This window comes from Aethalodelphis obliquidens, unplaced genomic scaffold, assembly GCF_003676395.1.
Source record: "Aethalodelphis obliquidens isolate GAN/ISIS:26980383/991018 unplaced genomic scaffold, ASM367639v1 scaffold37, whole genome shotgun sequence".
In the NCBI taxonomy this organism is placed as follows: Eukaryota; Metazoa; Chordata; class Mammalia; order Artiodactyla; family Delphinidae; genus Aethalodelphis; species Aethalodelphis obliquidens.
The window spans coordinates 14,368,727-14,391,195 of record NW_020837981.1 but is presented as its reverse complement, the minus strand read 5'-3'; the positions used below and the strand labels follow the sequence as shown (position 1 = coordinate 14,391,195).

At 41.0% G+C, this 22,469-nt stretch overlaps 1 protein-coding gene, 2 long non-coding RNA genes and 1 other non-coding gene across 10 annotated transcripts; 2 read left to right on the top strand and 2 right to left on the bottom strand.

Annotated features, from left to right (window-relative positions):
• The first annotated feature begins 27 nt into the window (after positions 1-27).
• Positions 28-2,341, top strand: LOC113632638 (uncharacterized). Its single transcript, XR_003437896.1, has 2 exons — positions 28-142; positions 618-2,341. It is a non-coding gene; the product is annotated as an uncharacterized LOC113632638 (long non-coding RNA).
• Positions 2,342-3,905: 1,564 nt separating this feature from the next.
• Positions 3,906-16,762, bottom strand: SAR1A (secretion associated Ras related GTPase 1A). Of its 6 annotated transcripts, XM_027130014.1 has the most exons (9): positions 16,647-16,741; positions 16,185-16,245; positions 13,071-13,209; positions 12,758-12,831; positions 12,504-12,623; positions 12,007-12,072; positions 8,868-8,971; positions 5,628-5,759; positions 4,210-4,417 (listed from the first exon to the last, which is right to left on the bottom strand). In XM_027130014.1, the coding sequence occupies exons 4-9, from the start codon at positions 12,813-12,815 to the stop codon at positions 4,301-4,303; spliced, it is 597 nt and encodes a 198-aa protein (XP_026985815.1). In that variant the 5' UTR covers positions 12,816-12,831; positions 13,071-13,209; positions 16,185-16,245; positions 16,647-16,741; the 3' UTR covers positions 4,210-4,300. The 6 variants fall into 6 exon arrangements, with proteins under 6 accessions (XP_026985819.1, XP_026985815.1, XP_026985818.1 ...); XM_027130017.1 differs by lacking the exon at positions 16,185-16,245 and having other exon boundaries at positions 16,647-16,745; XM_027130015.1 differs by lacking the exon at positions 13,071-13,209.
• A 47-nt stretch (positions 16,763-16,809) lies between these two features.
• Positions 16,810-17,738, top strand: LOC113632637 (uncharacterized). Of its 2 annotated transcripts, none has more exons than XR_003437895.1 (2): positions 16,810-17,074; positions 17,468-17,738. It is a non-coding gene; the product is annotated as an uncharacterized LOC113632637 (long non-coding RNA). The 2 variants fall into 2 exon arrangements; XR_003437894.1 differs by having other exon boundaries at positions 16,829-17,070.
• On the bottom strand, positions 17,625-17,751 carry LOC113632684 (small nucleolar RNA SNORA27). Its single transcript, XR_003437922.1, has one exon. It is a non-coding gene; the product is annotated as a small nucleolar RNA SNORA27 (small nucleolar RNA).
• Positions 17,752-22,469: the final 4,718 nt, after the last annotated feature.

Genomic DNA, 22,469 nt, shown 5'->3' with positions numbered 1-22,469 from the left:
TGAGAAGCCCGCGCACCGCAACGAAGGGTAGCCCCTGCTCGCAGCAACTCAAGAAAGCCCGCGTGCAGCAACAAAGACCCGACACAGCCAATAATTAATTAATTAATAATTATAAAAAAGCTGTTCAGTATTTTGAAACTTTGTAAGTAAACCGTACAGTAATCCACTAGGGGGGATAATGGAGCTCGTAAGATTACACCTCTGGTCTTCTGATGCCAAAGCCACACCCTACATAACTCATGGAAACTGGATTTGCTCCAAAAATTGCATTTTAAAACTATGATAAACAGTAGCTGAAGTCAAAGTTTTAAATTACACAACCCTATAGTTTGCATTATGCACATTTCATATAATGATTTATAACCATCAGCCAGGATTTATCTAGATCAGGGGTCACTTTTTCTGTAGAAGGCCAGAGTGTAAATAAATAGCTTAGGTTTTGTGGGCCATACCTTCTTTGTCCTAAATACTCAGCTCTGCTGTTGTAGCATGCAAAAGCTAAAGAAATGGGGTGGCTGTGTTCCAATAAAATTTTACTTATGGGCCCTGAAATTTGAATTTTATATAATTGTGGCATGTCACAAGATTTCATTCTTTTTTTTTAATTTTTCTCACAGGCCATACAGAAAACAGGCAGCAGGCCAGATCTGGACCATGAGCTGTAGTTTGCCATCCCTGCTCTACCCTGACATAAAACATCCTTACTTTTCCAATGAAGTCACCCTGAGGACAGAGGAACATGAACAAGTATGTTTTGGGGGGCTGCAGGATATCCCTGAAGCAGTCACCACAAGCTAGACATTTTATGAAGGTCTATCACAATGTCAACTAAAGTAATTTTAATAAGATTATTTTAATACGTATTTATGTCAGCATTAATGAAAATATTCAATTACTACTTAAATTACATAGCCTTTCTGCCTCAAAATTTTGAATAAACTAACACTGCTTGGTGTATCCCAAGCACAACACAAGGTAATGCTCAATGCTCCCAGTGACACAAACCTGTTTGAGAAAGGAGAATGATGATCCATTATAGCATGAGGCAGGACTGAAATCAGCAGTCTTCCTATAGCAGGTACTGTCTTCTTTTGGTTCTGACATAGAAGATGGCTTGATCGCAGTAAAACCTATTAACTATCCAACTTCCTAGCAATTGCTTCTCTCTCTCTGGAGTCCAGTGATTCTCCCTTAATGACGCCCAAGCCTCCAGCATGAACTGTTTGCATGTTTTTCTGTTTACGGCACATCACAGTGGAGTCCCAAGTCACAGTCAACAGCCAAGGTGAGACCCCCTAGTGCTGGGCTCATTGACTCAGCCTTTAATTTTCATGTACTGCTCTGACTCAAATGACACAAACCCATATAAGCGTAAAACCCATGGCATCATTCCACTGTGTTAGTTTCAATCTCGATGCCTCCAGTAATTTAATACTCAGTCAAAAAAGAACCTGGTGCATTTTGCTTCCCATTCTGTTTTATTCCAGTACTTTAGTTTTAGAACCTCATTTGGGTTTTTTAAAAGCAAAGCTTCCTACAAGCCTAGTAAATGCACAAGCACAGGTTTCATTACTTCTATTTTGTCAAATGTAGCATTCAACCGGATTCTCTCCAATTTTGTATCAAATGATGAAACACAGCTAAACTGGACCCAGTCCTTGCTAGCATGTTAACAGATTTTGTTCAAAAGTCTGCCATGTCCTTCCTGTTGCATAAATGATCACCAGTCCTGGGACCACTGCATGTTCCAAGGCTCTCAAACGGTACTAAATTTATTACTTCCAGTGGAATGTGTAAATTGGCCTGGCCTTTCCACCCATACCCCACGCCCCCCCGTAGCAAAGTCTGTCTCTCACACCCGTTGTAAATATTTCTTCCCATAAGTATGGAAGAACTTTTGCCACACCCCCCACAACAAATGTCATGCTATGTTCATACTCAGAACAAACCAATGCCAAAAAAAGGAGCAAGATACCAAATTTGTTTTAACTTTTTATTAAAACGCTTAGGATACAGATTGACTTTCTTTTGTAAATGACTGTTTTACTTTTCCTGAAATAGGACATATATGCACTCTGATAAAACAGAATGAAAAGTCTCAATTCATGGGAGTTCCAGTACAAAGCTCTGACCCTAACTGTCGAGCCAAGTTCCTCACAGCGGCTTCTTTCCTCTATATTATTTCTGTGGGACAAGAAATAGACTGCTGCCACTTGATTTTTCAATCCCGACTCTTTCTCCAGTGGCCAAAATAAACCACCTTCACAAAGAGCTGCCCTGTGTAGAATCCAGTTTTCTAGCTTGCTAAAAAGTGATTAGGGACAAATATAAAAAAAAAAAACCAAAAACCAGAAAACTAACACTGAAGCAATCATACCTCTCGTATCTCTGGAGAGAGAAGTATGGGTTACCTTTAGCCAAAGAAAATTAGAAGTATGCAAGTTAACTACCTAGTTCATTCACTGTTAGCTAGATTTGTTCACTTAAGGCTTTAACCCCGTTCCAAACCAGCTATGCTTGCTAATAAATGAAAGGCATGCTCTTCCCAGCTTTATACTTCACTGAGCCTCTGCATTTGGTACCTAGCAGTGAAAAAGCATGCTTTCCCAACAGGTGAGTACTGAAGAATGGGAAACATTCTTCAGTACTCACGTGGGAAATCCAACTAAAGAACGATACTCTCTCACCCCAGGAATACATTATCCACACCTTCCCCGCCCTCATATTAGAAGCAACAATCCACTGAATTTAGTTCAGGCCTCTGCAAATACACCTCAGAATTACAATTTTCAGTTTTGAGGAAAATACCTCTTATCTTTCATTAAAGGAAAAATGAATGAAGATATCCTCCCACATGGAGACCATCTCCTATCCCTTCATCCTTTATTACAAGCGTAAAATATTGGTTAGGATCATGATAATCCAATTTCACACGTGGCATTAGGAAAATGGAATGCTATAAAAATAATCCTCATCACACTACTGGGGATGCTGAGGCTTTTATACCAGGTGCTTACTGACAAGTGATGCTGGCCCAAAAGAACAGCTCAACACAAAGTTCTTGGCTTAGAGTTTCCCCAGATTATTTCTGGACTGGAGAAAGGCAATTTCCTAACACCCCCCCACCCCCCCCCAAAAAATCTGGAAAAGCTACAGATGTTAACCTTTAACATCAAAAATAAGTTGATAACCAATTTAAAAAAATAGAGCTCATGAAGAGTCCAATAAAGAAACCAAATTCTGCAAGTGGAAATTTTAAAGCCCAATGAATGAATCTTTCCTAGATTCAAACAAATGCTACAATACCAGATTTTTAAGTTCTCAACTCACAGAATTAAGAGCCCTTAAGCTGTTAACTTCATCCTGTGTGACTCTCCTATTCAGAAAAATTTCCCCTAGAATCTGCAAAAATGGCTGAGACACACCTGCAGTGTGTGACAACAAGGGATGTGTTCTCAAGTCTTTCATGAGGCAAAAGTCACTTTTACGACTGAAAATGAAAAAGGTGCTACAGAGGGAAATGAAATTTCACAACTACATAAAAGTAAAGACTGGCTAAAATTTGTAACTTTATGAGTAAAAATAATAACAACCCACTCTACAATTAACTCCTCCGCAGTGAACAATCTGCTATGCATGCTGGGATGAGGAATGACGGTAGCCTGAGACTGTGGGAACTGGCCTTAACTGCACGGCCGGGGTTCTGCCCTTTCCTAGTGCTCTGTGCACAAGGTGGTGCCACCTACTACAAGGCAGTTAGTGAGAGGGGAGCCTCTCTCACCAGCCTGCTGTTCATTTGACTGAGCTCTGGCCTCCAACGTGTATCTGTGCATAATTTTATGAAGTATCTAAATGCCATTCACTAGTTAAAAAAAAAAAAAGCAAACTCTGGACCAAGTAAATTGTGAACTCAAAAAGTTATTAGGAGGGTCACCAATTACACTAATAACACTTTCTTTAAAAAATAGAATCACTTTCTTTTGAAATCAACCACAGTGGTGAGACGTGTTTTTCTTTCCAGGTGCTCCATGATGGCACACAGCTCTACCTGGCAAATCCTGCCACTTCCAAGTCCCGGGGTGCTGACCTGCACCAGCACGTGGGGCAGCGTTACCTCCCAACAGTGTGGAGAAGAGCACATGTCACCACTGGGCGATGAGAGAGCTGACAGAGACTCTTGGCTTCTCAACGCCAGACATGGTTGGAGAGCTTTCCTTGTTCTATTAGAAAAGTTCATGAGGAAGCTGTGAATAGGATCAGTCCAGAGAAGTAACACTCTTTTATTTTCACTGTCCAAACATCAGTCAATATACTGGGAGAGCCAACGGAAGCCCTCGCCATAGCCTTGCCTCTTGAGCACACTGCACATGAACACTTCCATAGGGCGGGCATTCAGCTCCTTCAGGGTCACATTCCCCTAGGGGAGGCAAAATCAAGAAAGGTCCGTTAGCGTCTCCAGGTGGAAAAGCTTGAAAGGGTGACAACAAAAATCACTTTCTCTTTCCCTCAAAAGCATATCTGAGTAGGGATTAATTACAGAAATGTGGTCAAGGCCATTGGGGTTTGTGCTTTCAGGACAGATAAGCAGCCCAGTCCTATTACCAGGTTCTCCCGCTCATTGTGAAGAGCCTTTGCTTTGAACACACCAACATGCATCTGGAAAGCTATGGCAGCAAACCAAGAAAAAGGCCACTGGGACCCACAGAACCAGCAGGCTCTTTCATGGACAAAAGAAATCCAGGACTCCTTAGACATAAGGACATCCTCATTAACACAAGCATTCAGAAATATATACTAATGACAGGTTACATTAAGAAAATTAAAAATTCATGTGCCTGTAAGAGGGAAAACTTAATTAATTAAAGGAAGCATTTCTAGAAAGAACTAGATAACCAAGAAGAAGCAAGACTAAGGAGCCATGCAAAAAAGTCAGGAAGTTAAAGATCCCAGAAAAGGACATTTAAAAAAATTAAATATGCCAAAACCCCAAGCCCAAAAGACCAGGCTTCCTGTAATTATGGCTGTTCTAGATTTTTCTCTCCCAAGCATACTTTTCTGCAACAGCGTTCTCCTTCCTACTGGAAACAGCATAACCTACTGACCTGGAAGACTTGGGTTCTATTCCTGATTCCATCACTGACTTGCTGTGTAGACCTGATCCAATAACTCTCAGAGTTTCCTCATCTTCAAAGTAGAGGTAACAGTCCTACCTCTTTCAGCAAGGAGCACTGAGGATAACCCAGTGCTCTGATTTCAATGCTTGGAAAGTGATATAAATGATCACTCCTCATAATCTGAAATTTCCAGTGGAAAAAAATTTCTGGCTAAGGGGGGCTTTCAAAATTGATTTCTCAGAACTGGATTTGAAAGACAGAAAATTCTTAAAATGACAAGTTTGCTTTTTCTACCATTTCCTTCATCCTTATATACCCGAGGAAACTCTCATTAGAAAACAGTTAAAAAAAGAACATGCTCCTGCCTTGAGAGAGTCTAAAATCACCTCTAGTTAAACAAATACTAAGCCCAGTTACTTTTGAAAGACAAGTAAAATCTAGATAGCACAACATGAATGTTTCACAAGCTGTGAATTTCCTTTATAATATGTCCCCTGAAGATTCTTCTCTTGCCTTTCCTGTGGTCTGTCCATAAAGCCCAAATATCTCACGCAGTTTTTCTTCACTGATTGCATCTGTTCTGTCAATTTTGTTACCCAAGATGAGGATTGGCACGTTGGATATTGTTTCATCAGTCATTAAAGCCTAAAGACAAGATAAAAAATGGGTTGAGTGAGGAATCTATAAAAGCCCACCAAATAATGAAAACAACTTTGACTTTCACTTGTCTATAAGGTATCAAATGTAAAGTGAAAATCTGACCATATTTATACCTGAGTGATTAACTAAAAGTTAATCTTGACATTATAGCCCCTAAAAATTACCTTGACATTAGTTAGAAATCCCCTAACAGCTTCAAAACAATTATAATGTAAAGCTGTGTCTATTTGCAAGGCAGCAAAACTGCCCAACCTTAACTCTGAGCTAAATCACTCAGCCACAAGCCATCCTCAGCTCTCCCCTGAGCACTGTCCTAGAAGAACAAAGCTCTGGCTACAGAGCCTCAAAGATGACTACCAGAGTCCCCAGATATACACTAGATGTCCCATGTGCACAAAGCACTATCTCCGACACTGAGAGGAAGACAAAAGGAAAGGTAAGGGGCTTCCCTGGTGGCACAGTGGTTGAGAATTTGCCTGCCAATGCAGGGGACACGGGTTCGAGCCCTGGTCTGGGAAGATCCCACATGCCACGGAGCAACTGGGTCTGTGAGCCACAACTACTGAGCCTGCGCATCTAGAGCCTGTGCTCCGCAACGAGAGAGGCTGCGATAGTGAGAGGCCCGCGCACTGCGATGAAGAGTGGCCCCTGCTTGCCGCAACTAGAGAAAGCCCTCGCACAGAAACGAAGACCCAACACAGCCATAAATAAATAAATAAAATTTTAAAAAAAAGGAAAGGTAAGACATATCCCTGGCTCAAGAAATCCTCACTCTATATTCATCTGTCAGCAAAGCAAGGCAAGTGGATGATTAAGTGTTGCAATGAATAGGAAGAGAATATAAATATTAAAAGACATTCAGGAAAATAAAATGGCAATGTGGGCTTGAGGAAAGTCTTAGTGAAGATGTGGAAACTAAACTGGACTCTGAAGGAGGGGCAGCGTGTGGACAGGCAGAATCCAAAGAAGGAAGAATATAAGCAATGGCTTTACGGCAGGAAAAGAATTCAGGAAGCCACATGGAGTATCACCTGGCTGGATTAAAGCATTTATGGTGACATGTGTTGACAGAGTAAATGGGTTGGGAAGGGATGACAAGCATTATAGTGCCAGTCTGAGAAGTCAGCTACAATAGATCCCAAAGACCCCCAATCCAGAAATTATTAGATAGAATCTACACTTTTAGTACAATGAATTTGCAAATAGTATCTACCTGTGGTGCTCAGGTAAGGGATGATGATCTAACCTAAGCTAGCAGCATGTAATGAATAGTGCAGCAGGCATTCTGGAGAAAAAAGTGAAGAGACTGATATCTAAATGATAAGACAGATAACACAGGAGTCGAAGCTGGCAGAGATTTCAAGCCTGGGAATCTATTTCACTGACAGGAAAAGCTAGGAAAGAAGAGCAGAGTTGAAGAGAAACCTACTTTGAACATCTCAAGTTCCAGGAAACGTTATACAAAATCAGAGTAAGAATGTCATTCATTCATTAAATACTAACAAAGTGCGTATTATGTGCCCGAGGCTTTACTAGGTACAGGGGTTTCACAAAGAAATAAGACAAGGTCCCTACCATCTAAGTTCACAGTCTGATGGGAGAGTCCTAAAAGAAAATCAGCAAAGACAACAGACACTGATAAGATGGAGAGTTTAACAGTCTGAGAGGTCAGAGAAGGCTTCCCAGAAGCAGTCATACCTGAACTCTGAAATCTCTTAAAAGGACATTTAGAAATTTACCAGCAAAATGGGGTAAGGGTCAGGTGAGAAAACCAGGCAGAGACAGTTACTTCTGCATACGCAAGGGAAAACAAGTTGTTATCTAAGTTTGGAATGTAGATCAAGGTAGGCAATAGAGAGAAAAGCTGAAGAAATAAACGAGGAAAGATCATGAAAGATCTTATGTGCTAAGCAAAAGATCTGTGGATTTTATCACCAAAGTGGTAAGAGACCTATTCAAGAATATTAAGTAGGGCAAAGACAAGTCTGAGTAAGTTCCTTCCAGCATTAGTATATGGCAGGGTGGTGGTGGAATCTACAGTAATTCACTGCATGTCCACGTAGATGAGGGAAAATGAACAGTTCCATTCTGGGAGAACAGAAATGGTAGGTAGAGTTTCTAATAAGTAGCATTATGTATGAGGCTGCAGCACAAGAGAGGTTTAAACAAGAGAAATCCATCTGGGAGTCACTGGCATGTGGGTTGCAGATGAAGGAATGGGAGAAGCCTGGACCAGCCTGGGAAAGCACCAAGATTTAAGGGCTAAGCAGGGGAATGGGTGCTTGTGAAAGAGTCTGAGAAGTATCAGCCAGAGAGAAAGCACCAAAACCAAGAATGTAAAGGGGAATTTAGAGAGAGAATGACCAGTGCCAAGGGGTCAAGTAAGGGAAGGACTGCCCTGTAGGCGATTCTCCATGAGACTAGAGCTTCAGATTCAACAAACATACTTAAACCTGAGGTTCAAATTGCCAGGAACAAAAATGCAGAGAGAGAGTTGTAAATCAAAGAGAAAGACTAAGGCACCGGGTAACACAGTAGGCATTACAAAGGCAACATTACAGAAATTATCAAGCCAAGAAAATGCAATGTTGAGAAAGGAAGAAACTTGAGGTGAGTCCTAGTTAGTATCAAACACTGCACGTGACTGAAACTGAAGACAGAACAGACTATTAAGGTCTGACAAGTCACTCAGTGCAAGAGTGGGCAGGCACAACCTGAGAACACAGATTCAAAAACGCAAAGAACACTAATATCTCCTTTAAGGTTTCACTATGCCAACACTTCATAAACAGTGAACATATGTGCTATGTGAAAGGGAAAGACGTTAATTATGCTGGGAAAACAGGCATTAACTGAGGAGTGTCCTGAGCAAACTGCACAAAGAGTCACCCTATGATAGATATAAGCAAAGTTAATTTACTCGTGTTCAAGCCAAGTTTCCTCAGAACATCGAAAAGCAATGTCTTAGATTTTAAAACACTTTCTTCCTGCAACTAGGACTTTTACCAAATGTTAACTGGAATGATTAAGTATTAGCACTACTGAGCTGTATTTCTTAAACAGAGGCCAAGAAAGGAAAAAATATAAACATACATTAAGCTCAACTTTGGATTCCATGAGTCGAGGATGATCTGCACAGTCCACCAGAAAGACAATCCCATTAATTGCGGGGAGATAATTTTTCCAAACTCGACGGGCTAAAAGACAAAGTTTGCAGTTACATCAATTTAAAAACGTATGTACTGAAAATGAATAACCTAATGGTCTATAAAGTAGACAAATCCTGGCCAGGTTTCAATAGCATTAGACTCTGTATAGATTCTCCAAACCCTAGCCAATATTAAGTCAGAACAGAGGATATAAACTGATGGTCCATGAACTGAATCTGATTTTTTAAAATCTGAAAATCAGGGTTTTCTGCCTGACTTTCTGAAAAAGTGCAACATCTGGCAATCCCATGCCTATCTATCCACATGCCGGATGGATAATAATCAGCTGGAACTGAGTGGTGGCTACCCCTTTAGATGAGGTCTCAGTTCTTCAGTCTGAAAAAGTTACCACCACTCCCTACTTACTCCCAATTTCACTCACTTAAATGACCTACCTCACCCCTGGAGCCATTTTAGTTTGCAACCTCTGAGTTAAAATATCAGGATGCAAATTACTTTTCAATGTAACTTTCGTCCCAGGTAACCAATGTGTTCCTAAGTAACCAATGTGTAAGCGTACTGACACATTCATCCACACAGCCCATAGGGAGACTAGGCTTGACAGGTGGTTGAAGTTCCCAGGCCAATTACCTCAGTTTCCTTATTTAACCCAGTGTGCCCTATAAATTTTATTTTTTTGTTTATGACATGAAATGATAATGGTCTGGGAAGTAATGCTTTAATTGTATTATAATTTCTAAGCCATTCGTTTCTGGTCCTTTCAATGGGATGATTAAGGAAGCATCTCTCGGTGTCTAAAATCATCAAACATTTAACAATGGTTACCTCTGAAGAGTGGGACTGGGAAGGGGAGGTTGGGGAATTTCACTTTTACCTCCCATATTTGAATACTGATTGTATACTGAATTTGTGACATTGATCCTGGACTACTTGCATAAGTTAAAATTTTTAAGTTATACCAAAAAAAAGGAAACCTCCAAATGTATAGCATTTTAGTAATTTGTGTAAAATGGTGGCTAGGTTATCATGAAAAAGTGTTTCTGTTAAGTAAATTTTCCTCAAACAAAACAGAACTATGTACAGATTTTTCTTGACTAACAATGGGGTTATGTCCCGATAAATCGATCGTAAATTGAAAATCTCATAAGTTGAAAATGCATTTAATACACCTACCAAACAGAGCTTAGCCCAGCCTACCTTAAAAGTGCTCAGAACACTTACATCAGCCTACAGTTGGGCAAAATCATCAAACACAAAACCTATTTTATAATGTGTTGAATCTCTCATGTAATTTATTGAACATTGTACTGAAAGTGGAAAAGAGAATGGTTGCATTGGTGCAGAATGGTTGTAAGTATATCAGTTGTTTACCCTCAGGATCACATGGCTGACTGGGAACTGCCCAGCATGATGAGAGACTATGTATGGTACAATACCATACGTGGCTAGCCTGGAAAAAGATCAAAATTCAAAATCTGAAGTACAGTTTCTACTGAATACGTATCACTTTTGCATCACGATAAAGTCAAAAAATCTTAAGTCGAACCATCATTAAGTTGGGGACCATCTGTACAAAAACACATTTCCCTTCTCTATCAAAACCTGAAAGCTAAATTTATCACACCAAATAATACACAATTCCCAGTTCAGGTGTCTAAAAACACCTACTCCTTCTGCATTCTCCAGATGGTCTCAGTTCAGCTTATAACCGTGTTATCTCTGAATTTAAATTTGTAAGCAGTTACAAATACTTTTGAAAGAAGCAGAAAAGAGACCATACACCCATCCCTACCCAAATGGAAATAATACAAGCTCATTAAAGAAAAAAAGGAAACAAGATAATCTATAATCCTCCATCAATACACAGCCACTGCTAATGTTTCTGTGTACTTTCTTTCAATCTTTCTTCTGTATAGGTATTTTATGTGATGGTGCTCATACTACATAAATGATTTTGTAGGATATAAATAATAAATGAATAAAATAAATGTAATTATACGTTAATGAAATCACTGACTATAAAATTATTTGGATCTCTTCTCAGCCTTCTAGCTAAAATTATCTGACTTTACATTTACAATTACCAATATTCTACTTTTTTTAAACTACACTTTAAAAAAAAACTGTATTAGATTCAACCTAATAACATAATGCTCCAAAAGGAGACATCTCAACTCAATTTAATAACAAATGAGTAAACCTGACAGAATCTCAATAGGTTCTTTCTTCTACCTTCCCAGAATATTTATTCCCACATCTTAAATGTTTTACTCCTAAGCCTAGAGTCTTGCCAAATGTAAAGTGGGCATTGATCGGATAAAGATGCCCCATTCTGCATATCTCCAAAACACCTGACAAGAACTGGGAACCAAATGGAGAGCAAGAAGGCAGAAGAAAATGTTCCACCAACGGCCCAAAATGGGGAGAGTATACAAAAAATCAATTCAGATCACGGTGGTCACAAATAGTCACTGTATTATTTTTGCAACTTTTGACAAATTTAAAATTACTTACAAATAACTTAATTTCCTACATACTTTAACTCCATTGAATAACAGATACAAGAAAGACATGATTAAATTCAATATGTGATACTGTAATGGATCTTGCATAAGAGGAAAAATGCTATAAAGGAGATTATTAGAACAAATGACAAAAAAAGGGAATATACACTATAGAGTAGACAAATAAAGCTTCCTGGGTCTGATAATTATTATGATTATATAAGGGAATATTCCTGTTATTAGGAAACGTGCATTAAAGTATTTAAGGAGTAAAAGAACATGATGAACTCACAAAAGGGTCAAGAAAAATAAATATTAACATGTTTTACACAGAGAGGGAGACTAATAAATTTGGGCAAAAGTTATAAAGGAGGGGAGTTCTCTGTATTATTTATGCAACTTTTTGGCAAGTTTGAAATTACTTAAAAATAAGTGAATAAAACAACTTCATTAAGTAAGATCTCAAGCAATTTAAAAGGTATATATGACACACTGCTTTAAAAAAGGGGAACAAAATGAACCAGAAGTCAACTACCCTTCCACTGAACCATCTCTTACCTTGTTCATGCCCACCAAGATCAAAAGTTGTAAAAGTCATTCCAGCAATTGTCAGCTCTTCTGATGCTGAAAAATAAAGGAAGAAAATAAACTTCTCCATCCAACAAGGCCCAACTACCAGTATTCTAATCCAATACAAATGCAAAACCTAATGAAGCTTTCACTATGTAAAGAAAAGGATACAACGGTGAAAACACTCTTAAATAATTCTAAAAAGCCAACAAGTCTCTTTTCCTCCAAGGTGTTTGCTGCTCCTTAGAAGTAGATATGGGAGATGTGTCCCATTGCAGGACTAGTGAGAACAGATAGTGACAAAGTTCCAGAGGTTTAGATTTATGGGTATTTGACCTGAGTGTATACTATAAGGAATTTTTTTTCAAGTAAGCTGTCTTTTGGGGCTTCAGTTAATAACAGAACTGAATCAACTTGGGATTCATCCTACAGCCCTGACACTGACCCTCAAATATCAAAAGGTCACCGGGTATTTTCAAACCTACTCGGATGTAATGTTGGAACATGTTGGCCCAATCTGTCATCTTTGAGCATGTGTAGAAGAGTGGTTTTGCCTGCATTGTCTAAACCCAAGAATACAAGTTTTCCAGATTTCTTGTAGAGTCCTAAAAAAGAAAAAAACAAAAGTTAACATAATTTTCTCTCTACACACCAAAGCCTACTTGTATCAACATTTAAATGGTTACAGGAAATACACATAGTTTGAAACCTATGATATATTTCAAGGAAATGGCTTTACCTAGGAACTGGAGCACACTGCTGAAGCCATTGTAGAGCCACTCAAAGATGAAAGACATTATTAATGCTTACTACCTGTATAAAATAGGAAAGCAGCAAACATTAGCTTTCTGAATGCTAGTATATTTCGGAGAAGTTAACTCTCATTCACTGGCCCTGATGCATGTTTACAGTCCCATGTTTTGGGGCATAAGAAAACAAAGGATTGTGCACTCTGGAGGGAAGTCTCTGGGGTCCTCAGATCTGCACAAACTTCTGGTTTTCTACGTTTCCAATCTATGATACTCAGAACACTAGGAGTTAAAGATACTTTCCTCTTTTGCTGTGTGATTCACTCCTCCAGGCAGCTGCTCATTCGCATTCCCTAGATACACCACTGCTGTCTACCAGTTAGCAAAACTTCTAGGAAATCAGCCCCATCAATAATCTGGATCAAAATGTCACAATGATGCACTAAGTAGAAAATAAGAATAAAGGCATATTAACCTGAATGAAAAGCATATTAACCCATCCTTGCAAACAACTCTAAAAAACAAGGTCACCAAAATCCTACTGGCTGGCACAATTTGCACTGCTCCATTTACCAATGCTATCTCTTCTTAATATTTGTTTAATCCCTCTTATAATATGTATCTCAACTTAAAAAAAGATGATATCACTATAATGGAGAGCCATGAAGAGATAAGAGAATCCGATCATAATGTGAATAATCAACACCTACCTAACCCATTTTACAAATATGGACTTTCTTAAAATAACAATACTCATTCAGGGCATAGAGGTAGGTTCCTAGCCAAGTACATACCTCAATACTGATATTAACACCACTTTTTCTACTGTTTCCCATAAGCCTAGACAAAACAGAAGATGACCCGAAGCTCCTAAAAGGTCTACATACACTGGGGAATAAGCAAGAGGACCTCTGAATGTTAAGAGGGTAGGATCTAGAGCTAATGGTGGGTGTTAAGGTTTCTCAGAGTCAGCATGTCCTGATCACACTGAACTTCTGCCTCAGTATCTCAGATTTGGTGCAGAAAAAAGGATGATCCCCCATTTTCACTCCTCTTCATCAGCAAGAACACCTGAACACAAGGTGGCCAACTGTTATCAAACAAATTTGCTGAAGTTTTGTTTTTAAAAAAAAGTAAACAGGGCTTCCCTGGTGGCGCAGTGGTTGAGAGTCCGCCTGCCGACGCAGGGGACGCGGGTTCGTGCCCCGGTCTGGGAGGATCCCACATGCCGCGAAGCAGCTGGGCCCGTGAGCCATGGCCGCTGAGCCTGCGCGTCTGGAGCCTGTGCTCCGCAACAGGAGAGGCCACAACAGTGAGAGGCCCGTGTACCACACACACACACACAAAAAAAAAAAAGTAAACAGAAGTTTACTGTAAAAGGGTTAGCCACAAAAACCCACCTATATTCTTCATTCAAAGAATGCTAGATGAAGAAGAAATTGAAAAATGGAGACAGTGTGTGTTAATTTTCTTTTTCATCCAATTACTGCGTTTTTTTAAAATCAGGCCTGTGGCCTCACATGTAAACTTTAGGGACTGCTTTAGTGCTTATCTTCTATGGCTCTTACCATAGAAGGGCCAAATGAAGCTTGGGAGTTTGGGTGGGATGGAGACTGAAGGAAAAAGCTTTTATAGAAAGATCCTAGAATTTCCCCGGTGGTCCAGTGGTTAAGACTCCGTACTTCCACTGCAGGGGCACGGGTTCAATCCCTGTTCAGGGAAATTCTGCATGCCGCGCCGTGCGGCCAAAACCAAAAAAGGATACTAAATAAGGGTTTTTTCCCCTCTTCAGTAACATCAAAATATATTTTGGCAGAAAAACCAAATTTAGTATGTTAAATAATAGTTTTGTCCAGAAACCTTGTCTCTACTTTAAGAAGTCCAATGACTTAAATATACTTACAAAGTTCCTGTGCTTAAGTTTCCACTGCAGGTTAAGTAAAAGAACAATGTGCCTCTCCTCTGCAATCCCACCAAACCAGTCATCCTTCCCTATTTTCTCCGTCTACTACTTGGAGAAGCAGGGCTCACCTTTAGAGAGCACCTCTCATTAAGGTCACTCCCAATGATTACGACTTTAAAACCCAACACTTATATATTCATTTATATTACACTGGTTTGCAGTCATTACTTTCTAGATAGTTTGTAAAGTTTTACTACATCATTTTAGAAGTATTCCCAACTAGATAAATTCTCCCAAGGTGACAAGGGGAACAGCCCATTTTAGGGAATTTTTCACGGTTAACTGAACTACTTTGACTTTCCAATTTATTTTCCCTTGACATCCTTGCTTTAAAAGTCCCATAATTCTTCCCTCCAAAATGATCTACGGAAAGTACTTGAAGAAACTCTTCAGGTGATGTTAAAAAATAATAAAACCCCTTACTGGACCCAAAGAGTTGCACTGTATTGTTACCCAAAGTTAAGGAAATGTCTCTGATGGCTCCTCCATCCTTGAGATCTTAGGCTTTGTACCCCCTCGTGAGTAATTTTTCAGTTTATACAGTGCCTGCACATATATCTCATTTCAGCCTCACACCAACCCTATGAGGTAGGAATCCTTAGCCTCATTTAACAAGATGAGGATGCTGATGGTCCTAGATTAGCTAGCTTAACCAAGACTGCTCAGCTGAAAAAGTAACAATGCCAGGACTTAAACCCTCCTCTTTTAATGCCAAAGCCAAAGCTCTTCCTGTTAATATCACATAAAATTCCAATGCAAATCACAAAAATGCTTTAAAAAAACATAAAGCTTCCTTAAACCACCAACTACACAGATAATAACCTGCTGTTTTCTTCCTTACAACTCATCACAACTTCTGAACGATATATTAATAACTAGCATTTTATTCCTTTTCTATCCTTGATCCACTTTACCACCTTATGGCACCTTATGGCAAATTAGACTACAATCTAAGGGCTCTAACTACCAACAAAAGCACTGCCAACGTACCTAAAACTAACATTTGCAAATTTCAGGACTAACTGATTCAAATAAATAAAAAGGAGGAGCACTAGACTGACAATTAACCAATAAAAAATCTATGCATCACTTCTTATACATACTCATTACTTCTTATTCATGCTCAGAGCAACCCCCAGACAGATCTGGGGGTAGCAAGCCGCTGTTTTTTAGCTAAGAAACTCTGTTTGGCTGCAGAGTAAACATCAAAACGCTGTAAAGCCCCCTGTCAAAACCTAAGCAGATGCACCGCGGTAAAGGAGAAAAGACGAGAACAAGGGAGAATACTAACAGAGATTTTTTTCCATGCACTGAAGAGAGAGGGGAAAAAGGGGGAAGTGGAAGAAGAAAACACGGGGTTCGACCCAGGACAGCAGCAGATGATAACACACAGCTGAAGTGGGGGTGGGGAGAGCCCTGGACTAGGAGCCAGGAGATCTGGTTCAAACGCTCACACTTGCTATCTGCGGGGCCTTGGGCAATTCACTGTGCCTCAACGAGCCTTAGTCCCCGAATCTGTAAAATAAAAATAAAATAAAATAAAAAAGGATAATCATCAAGTACTTCAATCCACCCCACCGAGGGCTGAAGCTCATCCGAGACAGGGGATATGAAGCCGATTCGTAAACCAGAGCGCACCGTACCGACAGGAAAACTGTTATCCTGCCCAGCAGCTGCAAAACCCCCGAGCGGAATGCTGATGGACCCGATACCCGAGAGGCCGGCAGGGGACCGAGCAGACCCGGCCAAGCCGGCCCGTCCCCGCCCAGAACGAGTCCCGCGGCCCCACAGAACCGCCTGCGTGTCACTTCCCCCCCCAAAATCCCGCCTGCGCCGGCCTCCGCCCCGACCCTCTCCGCCGGCCACCCCAGCCCCTCCGGCCCCGGCTCCCTCCTTCGCCGCGGTCCCCGACTCACGGCCTAAGGGGCTCCTCCGGCAGCGGCGGGCGGCTTGGACCCTCCCTCAGAGCACAGAGCCCAGAAGCACCCTGTACCGCCACCTACTCGCCGGATATACGTAACACCCCCTCCCCCGGGACTTCCGGGCGCGTGCTCGCCCCCGCCCCTTCGCAGCGTCACGTCGCTCTGACACCCGGTGCCGCCCTACCAGCGACTGGGACTGCGGAGGGGCGGGCCTCAGGCGAGACGAAGACCCTCGGGGGCGGGCCCGACTTGGCCCCGCCTCCTCCCGTAGGGCGTGCAGGAACCGCGAGACGTGGCAGCGCCGTGCCCCGGAGGGTGGGGGCGTCGTCCTGGAGTCTCGCGGGGGACCTAGACGGCTTCAAATCCGACCGAGTGCGTTCTCAGACGCTGGGGGAAAATCAGAAGTGGCGACCGGCAGGTAGGTAGGTTATCGGAAGGAAGAGTTGACCTCAGAGCCCTCGACCTAAGATGGATCCCAGCGAGCTTCTGCGTTAAATCGCAGTTCCCTGGGATAGCCTGTTTTCTAGAAGAACAGCTAATATTTATTGAGTACTTATGTTCGAGTGCACTGAGTACTTTGCAGGCCTCATTTCATTTGACCCTTTCATTACGGCCCTGTGAAGCAGATACTATTGTTATCCCCAGTTTACAAATGAGAACCGAAGTTCAGAATACTGTGGTAACGAAGCCCGAGTTCATACCCTAGGAAGTGGCAAATCACTTCCAAACCAAATCATTGGTTCCTTCACCTGCATTTTCACATTTAATTCTGAGGACAGCCCTATGAGATTGGTATTATTACTCCGATTTTACAGATAAGAAAACTGAGTCAAATGTAAAGATGAATGATGCTTTTGGATGGGAAGACTCTATCATAAAGATCTCAATTTTCTGTAAGTAAAATTACAAATTTAACCTGATTCCTATAAAAGAACTAATAGGATTAATTATTATGTGTGTGTTTTTATTACAGTTTGTTTCCTCTGACAGGTTACGAGACAAACACCCCGTTTACTTGAGTTTTAAAAGGGTATTTCCTTTGCCCCACTTGAATGACCAATAAAGACATAAGTCCAGTTGGCAAAGTGAAAGGGGAGTGTTATGTGTGTGTTTTTTAAACTACCCTGTTTGTTCCTAAAATTCAAATGGAAAAATAAACAACAATAGTCAGAAAACAGGCTCTGAAGAAGCAGAACAATGAGAGGGATCTAGCACTATCAGATATTAAAACATTATAGATCCTCAGTAATTAAAAGTTTGGTAGTAGTGCACAAAAAGGCACACAAACCAATGGAACGAAGTACAGATATAAACTCAAATACATGCAGAAATAAAATTAAAGTGGCACCTGGGTAGGGGGAGGGATAAACTGGGAGATTGGGATTGACATATACACACTACTATATGTAAAATAGATAACTAATATGGACCTACTGTATAGCACAGGGAACTCTACTCAATACTCTGTAATGACCTATATGGGAATAGAATCTAAAAAAGACAGGATACATGTATATATATAACTGATTCACTTTGCTGTACAGCAGAAACACAGCATTGTAAATCAACTATATTCCAATAAAAGTTAATTTTATTTATTTTTTTATTTTTTGCCCACTCTGCGTGGCATGTGGGATCTTAGTTCCCCAGCCAGGGATCGAAGCTGCGCCCCCTGCATCGGAAGCAACGAGTCTTAACCACTGGACCACCGGGGAAGTCCCCAAAAGTTAATTTTAAACAATAAAATTTTAAAAAGATAAAATGGCACCTGGCAACTCCAACAATACTCAGAGGGGGCTGGATAGGCAAGCTCTCCACCTTCCCCCTCCTTTCATCTTGTGGGTCTTCTGCATTGAGTGTGAATCCTGCCCAGACACATTTGAAAGGGGTCAGGCTATGTTCTGAGGCCTCTCACCAGCTTTGACTAAACCAGGGGAACTATGTCCAGAGGGCTTGGAACCCCGGTGTGCACACCTGGAGGCACAAGTTGGCCCCGGTGCAAGTTAATGATGCAAGTTAATGCGTTGGACTACCGGGCCTTGTTAGAAGCCTGGCTGTAAGGTAAGAGGCTTCCAAACCACAAGGATGACTTGGGGGACTCAGGAGGAGGGAGGGAGCACACAGGCAGATTCTCAGGAGAGCTGCAAATTTCATTTACCAGCTGGGAAGCCTTGGTCAAGTTGACAAATGCCCCAAACTACAGTGTACCCACCTCTAAAATGGGTGAAAGAGGCATTGTCATGCACGTAAGCAATTTTTTCAGAGTACGTTTTTAAGAAGTGTTTCAATTATGTGCTTAAAATAAATAATAAAAGGGTTGGGACAGTTGGGTTGTCAAGAAAACCTAAAAGTTGAATTTATAAGTCACATGCCACATCAAGTAAGTTCCAAATGATTCAAAAATATATATATTTACAAATGACACCATAAAAGTACTAGAAAAATTTTAAAAAAGCATGGATGAATTCCTTATAATCCTGGAATAGAGAAGGCCTTTCTGGCTATGATTGAAAATCCAGAAGCCATAAAAGAAAAGATTGATAAATTTAACCACAGAAAAATAAAAATATTTTATATGGCAAAACAGCAACAGTGATAACACCGTAAACTCAAGACAGATGACGAGAAAAAATATGTGTAATCACATCGTAGGCAAGTGAAAAATTAACATGAAAAAGACTGTTGTTAAAAAAAATAGACAAGGAGAGAATCACAATTATCAGGAAAGGAAATACACATGGCTTTTAATCATAATAAACTCATAATAGAAATATAATAAATACAGAAAATAACAAAAGTTAATAAATTTAAAACTCACTGAGATACCATTTTCACCCATCAGGTTGGCAAAAGTCGACCCGTTTATTGGTGGCGAGGCTGTTGTAGAGAGTAGTCAAGGAAGGCCCCACCAAGGTGCCATTTGGACAGGACCTGAAGGACATCTGGGGGTAACATGTTCCAGGCTGACAGCACAGCATGTGCAGAGGCCTCAAGGAGGAGTGTTCATGGCAGCTTCCAGGAACAGCTGGGAGGCCAGCGTAGCCAGGCAGGGTGAAAAGGGAAGTAGTAGCAGGAGGTGAGGTGAGAAAGGTGTGGGGTAGGTGGTTAAGAATTGGGAAGGTTCTGAGAGTTTACCTAATGAGTTAGCCAGGCACACTTCCATGGATACTGGCAAACACGAGACTCCTGGGGCAGAGACAAAGGATTTTATTACCTCAAAGCCTGAGCTTCATGTTTGTGTATTTTGCACTTGCCCCCCAACAAGTACTCTGGGGTGATGCAGAGCAGCCCAGGGGGATTCTGCCCATAGAGTGGATTTGCATCACAGCTGAAGAACCCAGAGCTTAGGGAACCCCAGTCTTTCATAATGGACTGCAGGCAAACCTGGCTGACTTTTGACCCAGATGGAGACAGTATTACACTGGACAGCAGACAAAACTATCCCCTGCCTCAGATGGAGAGTCTCTTCCAAGGCTATTCTTTATATAAACGTCCTTGAAAAGATAGTCGAAATAAAGGCCTCCAGTACCTCTGCTCCAAGAAGTGCAGAAATATAAGAGATTCATAGAGAATTGTCTCCCAACAGGGGCAAATCTTTAGAGCCTTGTAGGCCACTGTGAGGACTTTAGACTTTCTTGTGAGTGGTCTGGAGATGGAGGGTTTGAGCAGAGGAGTTTTATGTAATTCATCTCCCCACTGTATTCTTATTCCCCTATGCATGCTCAACATTAGGTCGACAGGCACTCAGAAACTGAAATGGAGACTGAAAAGCAACTGTGTTAGGGTTCTCCAGAGAAAGAGAACCAATAGGATACATAGATTTGTATAAGAGGAGATACGTGAAGGAATTGGCTTACTCAGTGATGGAGGCCGAGAAGTCCGACGAGCTTCGATCTGCAAGCTAAAGAGCAAAAAAGTCGGTGGAATAGTTCAGTCTGACTCTGAAGGCCCGAGAATCAGAGGGCTGGTGGTGTAAGTCCTGGAGTCTGAAGGTCCTAGAGCAAGGAACTCTGATGTCCAAAGGCAGGAAGGTGGATGTCCCAGCTCAAGAAGAGAGAGAATTTGCCCTTTGTGTTTTTTTTGTTCCATTTGGGCCTTCAACGGATTGGATGATGCCCGTCGACGTTGGTGAGGGGCACATCTCTTTACTTAGTGTACTGAAGCAAATGCTAACCTCTTCCAGAAACACGAGACACACCCAGAAATAATGTTTCACCAGCTATCTGGGTGTTTTTTATTCCAGTCAAGTTGACCCATAAAATTAACCACCTATTGGAATTGTCAACATGGGGGCCATGGGGACCCCCATGCAGTTTCAGGGGAGTAATGGGGATGGATGCTGGACTGGAGTGACCTAAGGAGAGACCATGAGAGGAGGAAAGGGGGCAGTGACCCTGGCCAGTGCCATAAGAAATGTGGCTGTGAAGGAGAGGAGAGACCAGGGAGCCGAAAGGGAATGGATGCTGAAAATTAATGATCCCTTGCTGCATTGAGCATGGTAAATACTGGAACACCATCTGTGTTAATACATAAAAATTCATTCAATTCTTGAGAAGAATGTAAATGTTTAGGCTTTTATCAGCTAGAGGATTTCATAAAATGTTGATTAGAAAAATCATTCTGAAAAGCAATCCATCTAAAATTCGAAGAGGTAAAAGTCTTAAGATTTCTAAATGTTTTCCCTTTGACATAATCTAGAGTGCAATTAGGAAAAAAACCTTAATTCTTCTTAAACTAATTGTATATTTCCTAGTCTGTGCACTGTTGGTGGGAATGTAAAATGGTGCAGCCCCTATGGAAATCAATACGGGGGTTGCTCAAAAATAGGAAATAGAATTATCATATGATCCAGCAATTCTTCTGGGTATATAACCCACAGAATTGAAAACAGGGTCTCAGAGAGATATTTGTATACTGATGTTCACAGCAGCAATGTTCACAACAGCCAAGAGGTGGAAGCAACCCATGCGTCCATCAATGGATAAACAAAATGTGATATACACATACAATGGATATTATCCAGCCTTAAAAAGGAAGGAAATTCTGATACATGCTACAACATGAATGAGCTTGGGGGACACGCTAAGTGAAAGAAGCCAGTCACAAAAAGACAAATACTATATAATTCCACTTATACTAGGTACCTAGAGTTCTCAGCTTCCTAGAGACAGAAAGTAGAATGGTGCTTGCCATGGCCTGGGAGGGGGCGGAAATGGGGAATTGTTTAATGGTTATAAAGTTTCAGTTCTGCAAGATGAAAAGAATTTTGGAGATCTGTTGCACAACATTGTGAATGTACTTAACACTACTAAACTATACAGTACACTTAAAAATGGTTAAGATGGTAAATTTATGTTATGTGTATTTTACGACAATTTAAAAAAACAGGGGACTTCCCTGGCGGTCCAGTGGTTAAGAATCCGCCTTCCAATGTAGGGGACGCGGGTTCCATCCCTGGTCAGGGAACTAAGATCCCACGTGCTGCAGGGCAACTAAGCCCACGTGCCGAAACTACTGAGCCCGCACACCACAACAAAAGAGCCCGTGTGCTGCAACAAAGATCCGGAGTGTTGCAACTAAGACCTGATGCAGCCAAATAAATAAAAATAAATATTAAAAAAAAATTTTTTTTAAAACAAAACAGTTTTTGGTTTCACTTGGCACCTCCAGCACCTTCATCTTTCTGTGCCTGGTGTATTTTGGCATTTCCATTTTCTGCAGGGTTATTCCCATCCTTGCCAACATCGACTTTTCCCCTTTTCTCTCTCTCTTTTTAAAAAAAGTATTTATTTACTTATTTATTTATTTGGGTGTGCC

Excerpts from the sequence above, each read along its gene's own strand:
- SAR1A (XM_027130018.1), bottom strand. The coding sequence starts at position 12,815 with ATGTCTTTCATCTTTGAGTGGCTCTACAATGGCTTCAGCAGTGTGCTC. Across the intron at positions 12,624-12,757 it reads CAGTGTGCTCCAGTTCCTAG|GACTCTACAAGAAATCTGGA; the intron begins GTAAAGCCATTT and ends TTTCTTTTTTAG. Across the intron at positions 8,972-12,006 it reads TCTTGGTGGGCATGAACAAG|CCCGTCGAGTTTGGAAAAAT; the intron begins GTAAGAGATGGT and ends TTTGTCTTTTAG.